This window comes from Scyliorhinus canicula, chromosome 6, assembly GCF_902713615.1.
Source record: "Scyliorhinus canicula chromosome 6, sScyCan1.1, whole genome shotgun sequence".
Lineage (NCBI taxonomy): Eukaryota > Metazoa > Chordata > Chondrichthyes > Carcharhiniformes > Scyliorhinidae > Scyliorhinus > Scyliorhinus canicula.
The window spans coordinates 190,528,569-190,545,002 of NC_052151.1; the positions used below are offsets into that span (position 1 = coordinate 190,528,569).

At 46.5% G+C, this 16,434-nt stretch overlaps 2 protein-coding genes across 2 annotated transcripts in view; both read right to left on the reverse strand.

Annotated features, from left to right (window-relative positions):
• LOC119967761 (collagen alpha-1(XIX) chain-like) overlaps nucleotides 1-16,434 on the reverse strand; it is a 252,900-nt gene that overhangs the window by 231,403 nt on the left and 5,063 nt on the right. The window contains exons 2-4 of the mRNA XM_038800683.1: nucleotides 8,624-8,647; nucleotides 4,551-4,595; nucleotides 2,996-3,049 (exon numbers count right to left, since the gene is read on the reverse strand). The gene's annotated coding sequence lies outside the window, so the exon portion shown is untranslated. The remainder of the gene's footprint in view (nucleotides 1-2,995; nucleotides 3,050-4,550; nucleotides 4,596-8,623; nucleotides 8,648-16,434) is intronic.
• Nucleotides 1-16,434, reverse strand: part of LOC119967970 (collagen alpha-1(XIX) chain) — a 287,876-nt gene that overhangs the window by 97,198 nt on the left and 174,244 nt on the right. The window contains exons 13-14 of the mRNA XM_038801071.1: nucleotides 8,624-8,647; nucleotides 4,551-4,595 (exon numbers count right to left, since the gene is read on the reverse strand). Coding sequence (XP_038656999.1) covers nucleotides 4,551-4,595; nucleotides 8,624-8,647 — 69 coding nt within the window. The remainder of the gene's footprint in view (nucleotides 1-4,550; nucleotides 4,596-8,623; nucleotides 8,648-16,434) is intronic.

Consider the following 16,434-nt stretch of genomic DNA (forward strand, 5'->3'; position numbering starts at 1 on the left):
AAGCGAAAATAGAATTTGAATTTTGGCCACAATTTTCTATGATTGCCCACTGTCACTTTGGTGGAAAATCCATAGATGCCAATATTTACTCTCATTGACAAAATGTACAATGATCAGGATAAGCCTAACAGAACCCCCCCCCCCCCCCCCCCCCCCATATATAAAGAAACCTAGGGTGGGATTCTCCATCAATTCAAGGCAGCGGAATTCTCCGGTGCGGGCGCAGTGAATGGAAAATTTGGCTGGGCGCCAAATTCTCCGTCCTCGCTGGCAGCGGTAATGAGGTAGACCCACAATGGAGAATACTGGCCCCGAATCTTGATAATGTTCATCCATAAATATGTAAAGTTTCAGGCAAGCGACCAGTCGGAAGCGATGACTGTAGAAAAACTTAGAATTATTTTACTTGTATATTTCCACCTCCTTCTCCCCAAAGGGTCTCTCGCACCCAGCCCATTCATTATGATCATAGCTGGTCAACCCACTCAGGAACCTATTCCTGTGTTACCTCCTATCCGGTGATCTTTTAGCCCCAAGAGCTGTATCTAACTCCTTCTTGAAAACATACAGGGTGTGATTCAGCGGACTGAAGTTGAAGTCCTTTGACGGTGCATTTAAGCGGGTTGTTTCTCGGTGGCTGGGCACCGAGAAACATCTCCCTATCAAATGGTACTTTGCCGATTTAATTGGCCTCGAGGAAATTCTCTCCGCCGAGGCCGCACTTTCAGTAATTTTCTGGAAAAGTTTCTCGCAGATCGGGGCACCATTTTGTCCGGCAGCCAGGAACTTCCCCTCCCCCGTTCAGGTCCACTCTCCACCACCTCCCCGCCCAGTTTTCAGAAACCCTTAATCTCCTAAACTTGGGGAGGCCCCCCTGGGAAGCCCACAGTCATCCTTTCCAATGGCAAGGCCCCGCCAGGCCTGACCCCTGACACATGGGCGCCCTGGCACTGCCAGCCTGGAACCCTGGCAGTGCCCCGCGCAGCCTATCAGTACCACCGGGCACTGCCTGGGTGCTGAGGTGCCAGGGTGTCACCCTGCCCTGTCCCCGACCATCCGGGGGTCTCCAATGGCCTGGGAGACTCCGCAGGTGCTGTTTAGACTGGCCCAGGTTTGTGTGGACCAGGACTAAATGGCACTCTGGCCAGGTCTGCCAGGCGAGGCCATTGAGCCCCGTGCTGTTAGGCTCATTTAAATAATCAGATTTGGATTTCGCCCAGCGAGGGCGAGATGCAGAGCGTGTGGGTAGAGTGAATCGGGTGACTCGTGACCAGCGCAGAGCCTGATTTAGGGCTTGTGTGCGATGCGCCCAGCTCCAAACCGGGCGCTACGGGGTCGCTGAACCATACACACAATGTTTTGGCTTCAACTGCTTTCTGTGGTAGAGAATTCTGCAGGCTCACCACTCTGTGTAAAGAAATCTCTCCTCGTCTACCCTGTACCCTCAGACTGTAACCTCTGGTTCTGGACTCTCCCGCCATCTGTAACATCTTTCTTGCATCTTCCCTGTCTAATTCTGTTAGATTTTATAGGTTTCAATGAGAACCCCCCCACCCCCCCCGCTGCCACTCATTCTTCTAAATTCCAGCGAATATAATCCTAATTGACTCCATCTCTCCTCAAACGCAGTATTGCCATCACAGAACGAAGCCTGGGGAAACTTTGCTGCACTCCCTCCATAACAAAAACATCTAACTCAGATAAGAGACCAAAGCTGTACACAATATTTCAGATGTGCTCTCACCAAGACCGTGTATAATTGCAACAAGACATCCCTGCTCCTGTACTCGAAACCTCTCGTTATAAAGGCTAGCATACCGTTTACCGCTCTTTACCGCTGCTGCTCCTGCACGCTTGCCTTCAGTGGTTGGTGTACAAGGACACCCGGATCTCGTTGTCCATTTCCTCTCTCAATCGATAGCCATTCAGAGAATTATCTGCCTTCAATCGAAAGAAGGACAAGGGCAGCAGATACATGGGAAATCCACCATCTACAACGTCCCCTCCAAGCCAATCACCTCCCCGACTTGAAAATATATCGCCGTTCCTTCACTGTCATTGGGTCAAAATCCTGGAATTCCCACCGTAACAGCACTGTGGGTGTGTCGACACCACGTGGACTGCAGTGATTCAAGAAGGAAGCTCACCACCACCATCTTAAAGGCAATTAGGGATGGGCAATAAATGCTGGCCTAGCTAGCGGTGCCTACGTCACCAGAATTACTTTTAGAAATGATCGCAACGGGCAGCACGGTGGAGCAGCGGGTTAGCCCTGCTGCCTCACAGCGCCGAGGTCCCAGGTTCGATCACGGCTCTGGGTCACAGTCCATGTGGAGTTTGCACATTCTCCCCGTGTTTACGTGAGTTTCGCCCCCACAACCCAAAAAAGATGTGCAGGATAGGTGAACTGGCCACGCTAAATTGCCCCTTAATTGGAAAAAATTAATTGGGTTCTCTAAATTTATTTAAAAAAAAAGAAAAAAAGAAATGATCGCAACTGGTGTCCCAGAAAATAGCCACCATCTTGGGGACAGAAGGTGGGTGGAGGAAGGAAAGAGAACAGGCAACAAATCACAATAACCAGATGAGTTTTAAAAAAATATATTATTTTGTTTCATGACAACCTCCTCCTCATGGAGAAGTAAACTACAAAATGACTTAACCTGCCCTAATCTCAAATTGTTATGCAATATATAAAAAGACATCACCATCCAATTACACATTATGTTCTTCTTCTCATATCACTATTGTAATGTTAAGCAGAAACAGAAAAATCAATTCCACTTTCCAGGTTGAACTCTTGCTGTCTAATTGCAGAAACCAGGGGACGTTAACACTCTCACCTCCCAGGCCACTGGCTTCAAGCCTCACACTCCAAGTCCAATTAACTCAATGGCTTTCTCATTCTCAGCTACCCATCGATAACATTTCAGGCTGACCAGTCCAGCCCACAGACTCCAACCAAACAGGGTGTTTACTTGTAAAGCTTACTCACCCTTTGACCTTCTTTTCCCACCAAACCTGGAAGACCTTGAGGCCCTGCAGGACCCTGGAAAACAAACATTGGCAATGCCACACGTCAACTTCATCCTGTTTCCAATTGCCTGGCATTTCAAAATCATGCGAGTGCTGGATAGTTTTGTCCCACTGAGATGAGGAAGGAATGGTAAGGTGAAGGAGCCTTGGAACACAAGAACATAGAACATAGAACAGTACAGCACAGAACAGGCCCTTCGGCCCTCAATGTTGTGCCGAACAATGATCACCCTACTTTAAACCCACGTAACCCAACAATCCCCCCATTAACCTTACACTACGGGCAATTTAGCATGGCCAATCCACCTAACCCGCACATCTTTGGACTGTGGGAGGAAACCGGAGCACCCGGAGGAAACCCACGCACACACGGGGAGGACGTGCAGACTCCGCACAGACAGTGACCCAGCCGGGAATCGAACCTGGGACCCTGGAGCTGTGAAGCATTGATGCTAACCACCATGCTACCGTGAGGCAAGAGAAGTGGAGTTTCCAGTCAAGAGGAAAAAGGAAGCTTACGTAAGGTTGAGGAAGCAAGGATCTGGCACGGCTCTAGAGGGTTACAAGGTGGCCAGGAAGGATCTCAAAAATGGGTTTAGGAGAGCTAGAAGGGGGCATGAAAAAGCCCTGGCGGGAAGGATTAGGGAAAACCCCAAAGCTTTCTAGGCTTGTGAGAAATAGGAGGATGATCAGAGTGAGAGTAGGGCCATTCAGGGATAGTGCAGGGAACTTGTGCCTAGAGTCTGAGGAGATAAGGGAGACCTTTAATGAATATTTTGCTTCAGTATTCATGAGACAGAGAGTTGTGACAGACTTGTTGCTCATGAGAACATCATAAACCAGGACAAGGTGATGAGAGGCATGGATAGAGTGGATAGCCAGAGACTTTTCCCCACGGCGGAAATGGCCGTCACGAGGGGGACATCATTTTAAGATGATTGGAGGAAGGTATAGGGGAGATGTCAGAGGTAGTTTCTTTACACAGAGAGTGGTGGGTGTGTGGAATGCACTGCCAGCAGAGGTGGTGGAGTCAGAGTCATTAGGGACATTTAAGCGACTCTTAGACAGGCTCATGGACAGCAGTAAATTGAAGGGGTGCAGGTTAGGATGACCTTAGATTAGGATAAATGGCTGGCACAACATCGTGGGCGAAGCGCCTATAGTCTGCTGTACTGTTCTATGTTCTCTATCTTCTATGTTAAGGTGGGTTATGCCAACCCTTCAGGGTTGCGCTGGAGTCTCCAGGAATTGAAGATTAATCTCCTGACAGTGCGAAGAGCAAAACCCAGGAGAAAAATTGGTTGCAAACACAGACGGTGTAGAAGCTTTTTAATTGGGCAGGGCAGAAAAACTTGGGCAATCATTTGATGAAATCACTCGGACTCCATCCAGAGTTGTTAACACTACGTCAGGGTGCATCATAGAAACGGTGCCAATAGAGAGAGGGGAATGCGTTGATCTAATATTCAATCTTAAAATCTAGGCAACATAGATAATATTGCAAAAATACTCACCCTTTCTCCTTGTGGTCCTGGTAAACCATAGGCACCAGGTTCACCCTGTAAAAATATTATTAGGATTAAACATGATCACTTCAGGGCTTAAGAAAGTATGAAGACAAGTCGCAGAATTAGGCTCGTTTTCCCTGGAGTACAGGTGATTAAGGGGTAATCTAACTGTTTAAGTGGAGAATCTCATAGGTTCACCACCCTCTGAGTGAGACATCAGCCCGAAATGGGCAATCCTGTATCGTGAGGCTGTGACCCTTTTGTTCTCGACCCCTCCAGCCAGAGGAAACAACATCCCTGTATCCAGTCTGTCTAGCCCTGTCAGACAGTTAGACATCGCAATGAGACCCCTTCTCATTCTTCTAAACTCCAGTCAACATAGGCCTGGTCGCCACAATCTCTCCTCACAATCATGCCATCCCTGGCATGTGAGAGGTCTGAGGGATAACCTGATAAATATTGTTAAAATACTTTGGGGGATTGATAGGGCAGACAGAGAGAACACATTTTCACTTGTGGCAGGGACCAAAGCTGGGGGCTATTACTATAAGGTAGTCACTAATATAACCAATGTGGAATTCAGGAGAAAATTCCTTATATAGAGTGGGTAGAACGTGGCACTCATGAACACAAGTTGACGCGAATAGTATTTAAGGAGGATCTGAAAGAGAAATGAATAAAAGGATATGTTGATATTGGAGGCGGCACTGCAAAGGCTAATTAGCTTGGTGCCTGGCATGAGGGGATTGTTTTATAATGAGTAAATTTGGCCGATACGCAATGCAGTTTAGAAGAACGTGGGGCGATTTCCTAGAAACATGTAAGATCCTGAAGGTATTTGAGAGGGTTGATCCAGAAGGCAGGATTTTCCCTGGTAGCGAGGCAGTTCGGCATAGGCTGTTGGCAGGATCGTTGGGATCATCCGGTGGTCCTGCCAATGTCTCTGGCCTTTTGCGTGACTCACCCATCCCGCGGCGTAGGATGGCCTCAATGGGAAATCCCATTGACAAGCGGCGGAAAGAGAGAATCCAAAGAGTTGTGAATCTCTTGAACTCTCTGTCCAAGAGTGTTGGGATGCTTCATTGTTGAATATATTTCAGGCTGGGATAGACAAACGTTTGGTCTCTCTGGGAATTAAGGGGTATGGGGTCCAGGTGGGAATATAGGGTTGTAACCCAAAATCAGCCCTGATGGTGTTGGATGGTGGAGAATGCTGGACTCTGGTCCGATTCTCGTTCTCTTATATTTTTGACAGGGTTGATAGGAGGAGACGGAGAGTGGTGGGAGAAGATTAATGTGGAGCTTGAAGACCAGCTGGGCTGAATAGCTCATTTTACTATTATACATCCTATGTAATTCTATGTATTTCATACCCTGACATGGGTCACATTCATTAGGACAGGAAGGGAAAGTGTGCCAAGAATAAAGACAAGGTCTTGTGATTACTGCTCAATGTAAATATACAGTGGCCAGCAGTATGTAGAGTGCCAAGATTCATTGCACTGGAACGCCTGGCTCTGGAATTGAATGAGGGAGGGAGGGGTTAGTTGGCTTTGGATCAATGTCATTCATCTTGCATTGCATTGCCAAGGGCCTGGCGATATCGTGACTGAAAATTGTGAGGATTTTTTGCTGGCTTGAATGGCTTGATGCGTTCAAGTGTCATTTCCTGACCGTGTTGCATTTATTCAAGGCCTTTTTGGCAACCCTTCAGTAACTAGAGCTGAAAAGTTATTTTGCAAGATTTGACTTCAGACCCTGTTGCTTCTCATACTCAACCTTTGGCCTGATTGCCTCTCTCAGAATGCTGGTTCTGAGCTTGTTCCCTTGGGTCTTGACATTACTTCAGTATCACTTCGTGACCAGTATTTCCTCACAACACGGAGGTCTTCAATTCACCTTACAAAACCTTCAAAGCCGCTCAGTTTTTATACTGACAGGTACGTGCTGGAGTAAAGCTTTGCACAACTGGGGTACATTATCTACGTCTCAGGTACAACTTACAGCCTCAATTACTCACTGGAATAAAATCACATGTGGCGACCCGCAAGAGCAGACAATACAGGAGGAGGCCATTCGTTCCATCGTGCCCATGCTATCCAATTAAACTAATTTCCCTGCTCTGAACTTGTGGTTCTGCTCACGTTTCCTGGCCCACTCCCCTTCAGAAAGGAACCTGTTTATACCAACAACACTTTCAGGCATTCCAGACCAGGGCTGGAATTCTCCAGTCATCGGGATTCAATTTTCCCGCCGGCAGCGCACCCCTGTTTCCCGGCGGCGTGGGGTGGTTTCAATGGGAAATCCCATTGGACAACGGCGGGAAGATAGAATCTTCCAGTGAACGGCACGCCGCCAAGAAACACTCGGCTGGGGGACTGGCAAACCGGTCTCAGATCATAGAACATAGAACAGTACAGCACAGAACAGGCCCTTCGGCCCTCAATGTTGTGCCGAGCCATGATCACCCTACTCAAACCCACATAGCCACCCTATACCTGTAACCCAACAACCCCCCCCTTAACCTTACTTTTTATTAGGACACTACGGGCAATTTAGCATGGCCAATCCACCTAACCCGCACATCTTTGGACTGTTCATGTTCATGTGTGAAACTCTTTATCTCTCCTTTAATGATCGCAGGATTCGTGTGGACAACAAGAAGGTTTCATTATTACAACCCCTGGTTCATGCCATTGTATAGCTAGCCACTGGGCAGCAAAGATAATCTCCTGATCGTAAAACCACACAGCTCTATGCGTGCACAATCCTAAATGAATACAACACTGAGGTAGGCATTCAGCCCATTATCCCTGCGGTGACCCTTTGAGGGAGCTTTTAGTCTCACTCCCCTTGCTTTCCTCCACATAATCTTGCATTTTTTTTTTCCCTTCAAATGTTTATTCCACTCCTTTCTCAAAGTTACCAATGAATGTGCTTCCACCAACCTTTCAGGCTGCACGTTTCAGATCATAACTCGCCGAGTAAAATCATATTTCCTCACATTGCCCCTGGTGTTTTTACCACGAGCCTTCAAAATCGTGTCCTCTCTGCCACTGAAAACAGGTTTTCCTTTCCACTCTCTTTCAAAGCTTCATCAAGGAGGCAGCACGGTGGTGCAGTGGTTAGCCCTGCTGCCTCACGGCACCGAGGTCCCAGGTTTGATCCCGGCTCTGGGTCACTGTCCGTGCGTTGTTTGCACATTCTCCCCGTGTTTGCTTGAGTTTCGCCCCCACAACCCGAAAGATGTGCAGGATAGCTGGGTTGGACACGTTAAATTGCCCCTTAATTGGAAAAATGAATTGGGTACTCTAAATTTATAAAACAAAAGCTTCAGAAATCGGTTTGTAACCTAGTTGCCCGAAGGAGAACAACCCTTCATTTCTCCATGGAACTGAGCTCTTTAATACATGTTACCATTCCAACAATTCTAATAAATCACCTCCACACCTTCCCCTGCAAGTACTGCGGATGTGGGTGCAGCGGGACTTGCTGAGGTATGGTTGCACAGTGGCTAGCACTGCTGCTTCACAGCGCCAGGAACCCGGGTTCAATTCCGGCCTTTGCCAACTGTATGAACTTTCTCCCCATGTCTGCGTGGGTTTCCTCCGGATGCTCCAGTTTCCTCATCCAAAGGTGTGCAGGTTAGGTGGATTGACTATGATAAATCCCTTAGTGTCCAGGGATGTACAGATTAGGTGGGGTTATGGGGATAGGATGGGGAGTGGGCCTAGGTAGGATGCTCTTTCAGAGGGTCGGTGAATCTCGATGGGCCAAATAGGCTTCTTCTGCACTGTAGAAGTTGAGCCATTTACCGCTCCCCATGTCGGAAGGATTGGGCCAATGTTATCAAACCTGAGAAAACATCTTGTGTGATCGAGCTTCCTCTACCCCTGCAGCCACCAATCTATGGATCCTGAAGCCAAAGCACCTTGCCCCACCTGAGATCACCATGGTCAGTACAGACCAGGGATCAGCCATGACTTCTTGCGGCTTCTATTGTGTCTCAGCTGCTCACTTGGTCAGCAGTAAACAAAAATGTTAAGCATACTTTTCTGAGTCAGAGGCCAATTACTTACCGGTTCTCCCTTCAGTCCCGCAATCTGTAAGAGACAGAAAGGAATCCATTAAATGTGAGGTAAGCATGTGTCTGTACATTCAGATTTCAGTGGGATCACACACTGGGTACATCAGAGATGAATCGTCACTATTTGAGTCGATGGTTGATAAGTTCTAAGTGACAGAAACAGGTATTGAGACTTCAGTTAAGGATGGTTTACAATTCTTTAGTTTTAAAGAATGATGAAACATATGGGCGGCACGGTGGTACAGTGGTTAAGCACTGCTGCCTCACAGCGTCAGAGATCAAGGTTCTATTCCGATCTCGGGTGACTGCCCGTGTGGAATTTGCACATTCTCTCCGTGTTTGCGTGGGTTTCCTCTGGGTGCTCTGGTTTCCTCCTACAGTCCAAAGATGTGAAGGTTAGGTAGATTGGCCATGGAGATAGGGTGTGGGTTTAAGGCCTGGGTAGGATGCAGACTCAATGGGCCGAATGGCCTCCTTCTGCACTGTAGGGAGACTATGATATACCACACACTGATGTCTGGCTTCAATTCCTAAGATGCACACCCATTTGTGAGGAATCCCATGCTGGGAGTGCTAATTCATTACATTTACCGAGTTGGATTTTAAGCTTTCATTTTTACTCCTCTTAATTTCATTTTACGATCCACTTCTTGGCATTCAGGCTATGGAAATTCTAAAACTGGGGCAGAGTTGGGTGTACTCTTGGAGGTTTCATCTTCCACCTTGCAACATTTCTCCAAATCTTTCAACAATCTTCGCAAAAACATTTTTTTCAGAGATACCCAAGTTCTGCACTATCAGATATCTTTACAATTAATAGCTGAAAGTGGCCAAACAAAACACAAACGGCAGAATTTTATTTCAGTGCTGCTAAGATTTTTCTCCTGGATTGTTTGCTACAGAATCCTGAACCTTCAATTCCTGGAAACTCCTAGGGAGATGCTAAACTAATTCTGTTGGGAGGACTGAGAGGGCGGGGGTGTGGGGGCTGCCGTAGTTGGTGGGGATTAAATTAGCAGCATATCATGCCTTCATGTTTATTACGCCCATTCGGACCATAAGGCATAGGAGCAGAAGTAGGTCGGGCAAAGTTACAGCAATGGGGAAATTTTACCCTCTCAGTCGAAGGACCAAGTTCCTTAAGGTATGGCACCAAGAGTTAAAACAAATAGAACATAGAACATAGAACAGTACAGCACAGAACAGGCCCTTCGGCCCTCGATGTTGTGCCGAGCAATGATCACCCTACTCAAACCCATGTATCCACCCTATACCCGTAACCCAACAACCCCCCCTTAACCTTACTTTTTAGGACACTACGGGCAATTTAGCATGGCCAATCCACCTAACCCGCACATCTTTGGACTGTGGGAGGAAACCGGAGCACCCGGAGGAAACCCACGCACACAGGGGGAGGACGTGCAGACTCCACACAGACAGTGACCCAGCCGGGAATCGAACCTGGGACCCTGGAGCTGTGAAGCATTTATGCTAACCACCATGCTACCGTGCTGCCCAAATGGATGAGTTAAATTCGTGCTTGTGTTATTGTAGTGATTTAAGACCTTGGGCTAATTTACTGTACAAGACACAAGAAACTAATTACTTATAACGGAGTTCATAAATATGTTGTGGGTTCATTTATTAAGATTAGAGACACGAGTACAGTTATACATGGGTGTAAAACTTGAAGACATCAGATGTGTGTGTGTGTGCTCTGCTCAAAGCAAAAGTGAATCTAAGACTGGATCATATGACATACTTCCCTTCTGGTGGTGTCATGCTGATGCATATTACAACAGCTTAGTTGAAGTCAAGGTTGGACTTCAAAATCCATTTTGCATTGCCTGCATTAAAATGTTAGTGTATTTCAATCATTTCCAATTCATCTGAGGAGCTGAAAGCTTTTAGATGGTGAAAGGAATTGAATAGCACAGCAGTTAAAGAGTCTACAGTTTTCAGAGTGAAGAAAGGAATGAAGTGGAATTGGAGATAAAAGGTCAGCCATGATTGTGCTGAATGGAGGAGCAGGCTTGAGAAGCTGAATGCCCTGCTTGAGTGGTCTGCTTAGTGCTCGAGTCTCTGGAGTGAGGCTCAAATCCACAACCTTCTGACTCTGAAGTCAATGAGTTGCAATCAAGGCACTGAGTTCCGATTTGAACATCATGAGGACATGATAGAGAGAAGGTAGAGCTCGTAGGAGGACCTTGATGTAACAAGGCCCCAAATCGTCCAGATCTTCAGTGACCAGAAGTAGGACTGAGTTTTGTGTCGCAACCTCATGGAAGTCCTAATATCCAGGCCTATGTTGGAACTGCCTGTGAAGTTTTCACTTCCGAGGTAAAATTGCCTTGCTCCCCGGGACCTTGCAAGGATGTCTTTGACTTGGAGTTAAAGCCAGAGACTTTGGATAATTTTGTGTAACTTACCCAGGTAGCTATCTAGGGAGTGTTACAGTTTCAAACCGAGTCTAATATCTGGGTAACTACAAAACTGACGCCCACCCTCACCCGACCTCCCAATCACTCACACTGAATCCCAACTTTCCTGACTACCTCCTCGAGCACATAATACCCCCAACCTAACCACTCCCTCCAACTTGATTCCCCACCCACCGACCCATTCAGTCATCCATTCATTACCATTTAAACTGGACCTTTAAACTTACCATATGGCAGCGAGTGTCGTTCTCCCCCCCACCGCCCCCACTCCAGTCTATTTCTTTTCCCCCAATTGATTTCTCTGAATGAGCCATCGCTGCACATTTCTGTGAAAGCCGAGCTTTGGGGATCCCAGAACAAATGACCAGAACAGCATCTGGTCAGATAAATTATCAATCGCAGCACAAATCCAACAATCATTTCCGCTGCTTGATTCAGACAAAACGTTTCTATCCCTCTTCCTAATGAATAAAGCAGTAAGGAAACCTTCGCTGCTGCAAACTGCGAGCTTTACCCAGTCGATTCTCCGCAGTATGAGTTGCTGATCAGCTGGAGGGACCGAGTTGTAAAATTAAGAACATAAGCTAATTACGAAGTTTCAACATTCAATGTAATCTGCAGCCTTGGGTTGCTTCAAACATTATTTGGCCATCTACTAGGTGTGCAGCTATTTCACTGGGTGGACAGGTATTGCCAAAGGCTGCTATGATTCATGAGACATCGATGTATATATAATTTGCTGCACAATAGGCTAAAGTAGGCTTGACCGGGTGAGGGCCGCAGAGCCCGCTGATGTGGTATTTGCAAAATTCCGATGAGTGCAGTGGAATATTCTGTAAGGACCTGCTCCACCAATCACAGGCCATTCCTCTCCCTCATTTGGTAATGATGCACAGCAAACATGGGAGAGAAGCAGTCGGCAGTTGGAGGAGTAACAACTGGACTTCAGTGAAAGAGGGCGGGATGAGAGAGGGAGAGACACGTTGCTGGGCCTGAAGAGGCTGGATGTGATGCTGTGGGTGGGATGGGAGTTTGTGGTGGGAGGATGCAAGGTGAAAATGAAAAAGTTCACTGCTTAGGGATGTGTGAAACAGAGTGTGGGGGCGAGCGAATTCACGTGAGAGTGAGTGTGGATGTGTGGGGGAGAGAATGTGTGTGTGGAAGAAGGAAAGATTTAGTAGGTGTGGGGGGGGGGGGAATGAGTGCGGGTGGGAAGTGTGTGTGTGTGTGTCTGGCTCACTTGCAGTCTCAAGATTTCCATTCACGCTTATCCCCATGAACACATAATCACACCCACTCACACAGTGGGTTAGGGTGAGTGAGTGAGCATCAAGAAATTAGGTGTGAGCCAGTCAAATAGGCCATTGCGAATCCGCTCGCTACCAGCAAGGACGGGGAATTTGGCGGTCAGCCAAAACTCCAATCACTAAAGTGGAAGCAGAGAATCCCATTGTTTGTTAATGGAAGGATAATCCCACTCATTGACTCTGCCCCTCTCACACTCAAATTGTGATCTTTATTGATAACCGTTTTTTAAAAACATATCAATTTATTGCTTTAACATAGCTTTTGTTTTGCCCGGCAAGTCATTAATTTTCTTCATACTGCAACTTCATTTTGAAACCACGTTTAACCTCAACTTTCTGAAAATTGCTCAGTGGCCCCTTGAGCGAGAAGAAAATAGAAATATTGCTCCTCCAGAGAATAGGTTGGACAGGCCTGGTCTAAATTGTAGTTTAACATTCATAAAAAGAATTAGGTTGCGACCATAAGGCACAATATACTCTCATATTCCAACAGTAACTGCACTTAATAATCTTTATTAGTGTCACAAGTAGGCTTACATTAACATTGCAACGAAGTTACAATCCCCCAGTAGCCACACTCTGGTGCCTGTTCGGGTACACGGAGAGAGATCATGAAAGGTGCTGTGCAAATACACACAGATACCAATCAGCCTGTCAATCATTGTGACCCCCCCCCCGCACCTCCCCCTTCCTCTCCCCTTCCACCCGCCCCCACTCTCCACCCCCCCCTCTCCACCCCCCACTTGCCCCCATCCACCTCCCACCCCCGCACACACACAGCTCCCACCTGCCGTCACCAAAGGCTCAAATTAGACAGATTAGGTGAGTGGGCAAAAACTTGGCAGACAGAATATAATGTGAAGGTAGACGTGAAGTTTTGGTCAGAAGAATAAAGGAGCTGAATATTATTTAAATGGAGAAAGACTGCAGGAAGCTGCAGTACAGAGGGAATTGGGGGTCCCCGTGCATAAATCACAAAAAGCGAGCACGCAAGTTCAGCAGGTCATATGGAAAGCAAATAGAATGCTGGTCTTTATTTCAAAAGGAATGGAATATAAAAATAGGGAAGTCTTGCTAAAACTGTACATGGCATTAGTTAGGCCAAACCTGGAATACTGTGAACAGTTTGTTCCCTTTATCTAAGGAAATATGTGCTGCATTGGAGGCAGTGCAGAGAAGGTTCACTAGGTTGATGGGAGGGATTTTGTTATGAGGGGAGGTTGAGTAGGTTGGGCCTGTACTCATTGGAGTTTAGAAGAATGAAAGGCAACCTTATTGTGGTATATGGGATGGTCAGGGTCTTGACAGGGTAGATGCGGAGAGGTTATTTCCCCTTGTGGGAGAGTCTAGGACGTGAGGGCATAATCTCAGAGGAAGGGATCGCCCATTTAAGACAAAAGTAAAGAGGAAGTTCTTCTCTGAGGGCAATGAATGTGTGGAATTCTTTACTACAGAGGGCAGTAGAGGCTGGATCTTTAAATATGTTAAAGGCTGAGATAGCCAGATTTTCAACCAGTAAGGGAATCAAGGTTTATGGGGTTAAAGCGGGAAAGTGGAGTTGAAGATTATATCAGATCAGTCATGATCTCATTGAATGTTGGAGCATGTTCGATGGGCTGAATGGACTACTTCTGCTCTCACATCTTACGGTCAAATTGCCTCATTCCCTGAAGCTGATCATCAGCATGTTGTGGTAGGTTTGAGTCCAAGCTGAATATCGCGGCCCCGTGTGTCTGTTGCCTTCTCAAATTAACTCAAAGTTGCTGTGACCATACGAAAACACAATAACAAGAGGCTGCATCTTCTAAGAGTTTTAGGCTAGCTAAGCTTGACACTGGTGTTGTGACTGTACAAGTTCTTTTGGCCGGTTCAAAGGCTAAGTATCTGGCAGGTCAGAGGGCACATTAGCTATTGAGCCATCAACTGAATTGAGATGTCCAGTTTATGCTGTGTTGGCAGTGTCCATCCATCATTGTTCAAATTGAACGCTGCGTCTCGACAGTTCTGTAGCTGTGCCAAAATATTTAGGATTCCCAAAACATCTGACTTTTGTATTTTAATTAAAAATCCTCTCTGAAGTTACGAAAACATTTTGTCCCCCCCCCCCCCCCCATCTAATTTGCAAGCATTTCACATTTGCCAAACATTCCAGATGTTGAATTGTCACACTCAGCTGTCCTGAATTTTCCAAGCACCCCATTCACCAGCTTAATGCTGTAGTTGTGTGCACACGGACTAGTCCCAGGTTCTCCTCGATTCTTGTTACAGCCCTCAGTGTCTATTGTGCTTGGACAGAGCACAGCACTACAAAAGGCGCAGTTTAAAAAATGGTACTGGCAAAACGTTAAAGGAATTTAATGTTCGGGCAGTCCAGCCGTTGCGACACAGACCCGAGAGTGGGTCGGTGATAACTTGCATGAAAAGAGTTGGCACCTATTTCGGTGGATTGACGATCAGTGAAACCTCCATTCTGAAGGAAGTGGAAAATTATCAATATAGAGCTCCACAGGGCAATTCATTGGCAGTCACATCGTCACAATGTTCTTTACTCCCATTAGCATTCCACCAGATGAACTCCACAGTGCAGATACTTTAGTTCAATTGCAGCCAGAGATGCCTCTTAATGATCTCAAAAGCACAGAAGGGAAGAGATTTAAATGAACAGCCCATAAAACATCAGATTCTACCAAGCAAAGAGATAAATTAATGACTAAAGTCCTGATTAAAGTCTGCATGATTTAGAGAGCTGCCAGGAGACAGAGTGAAATGAAAGCACCCGAGCCATGGCACAAGCTGGTTGACTCCAGTTCTAGTGATGGCCGCAGCATCATATGGCTGGATTTTCACCGAGTCCCAAGGACGTTGGAGCCATTTAACATTGCTGGGTGGGACCCAATTCCAGATTCCTGTCCCTTCCATTTTCAGCAGTGCAGATAAGGATGCAGAAATCAAGGTCTTGCATTGCGCTCTCGTCCTGGTCAGCTCCACTGCAGAGTCGGCATCTCCTGGTCCCTCACAAAAAGTTTGGAGTCGGGCCAGTTTCTCCACATGACTCCACCCCTCAGAGTCGTGAACTATCGTCTGGGTTTGTGAACCTCTGAAAAGGTAGGTCTTATCCATACATCACCCTCAAACCCCCCCCCCCCCCCCCCGCCCCCTTCATGACCCTGATATCCTGTGTGCCCACTCATGCTCCTCCCCAATTGCCAAAGCCCCTTCATACTGTCCATGCCAATTTATGGCACTCCCATACTCATTCGCCCAGTATAGTCTCTGTCCAATCATAATTCTCCTCCTACGCCACAGTCTCTTACACAGAACCGATAAACCTAGAGTAACAATGGCAATGGAACTACTTAAAAAGAATAACCCTTGGAGGTTGGGACATCTGTAGTTCCCTGTTGCTTTCTCCATGGCAACACCTAGAATACACTTGGAGGTTGGGACACCTGTAGCTCCCTGTTGCTTTCTCCATGGCAACACCTTTACCAAACAGGTTAGAGTCGCCAACCAATCAGCATCTTTTTCTCTTGTAACATATATTGTTGTGATAATTTTAAATTGGACATTCTTGTGTTTGTCTTTAAGATCATTCATAATTATCTTTTAAAAAAAAAACGACTTGCGATAACCCTATAAATGTGTCAATCAACCAGACATTTTAAATATCAGTAACAGAATCCATATGCCATTGACACCTCTTTATCTTGTGCAACTGAGCCACTGGCAAAAGAGATCACAGAAAAATAGCTTATCATCACTTCCCCCTAGCTATGTCAACAGAGGTAATCCTTTTGGCTTGGCCAATTCATTCTCCAACTCCCATTGACTTCACTTTCGCTGCAGCTCCTAGATGCCACATTTGACCAGATGGACAATGCCTTGGTATTATAAAGAAGTGTAAACCAATATTAGAGGCTCACAAACTGGAATTTGGGAACTCCCATTCATTCCAGGGGATCCACAACACAGAGCCTATTGCAAACAATCACAGGATCATGTTAATTGATTTGATCAGCCAATCATTGTTACCTATGACATGTTACCTGCCTGAC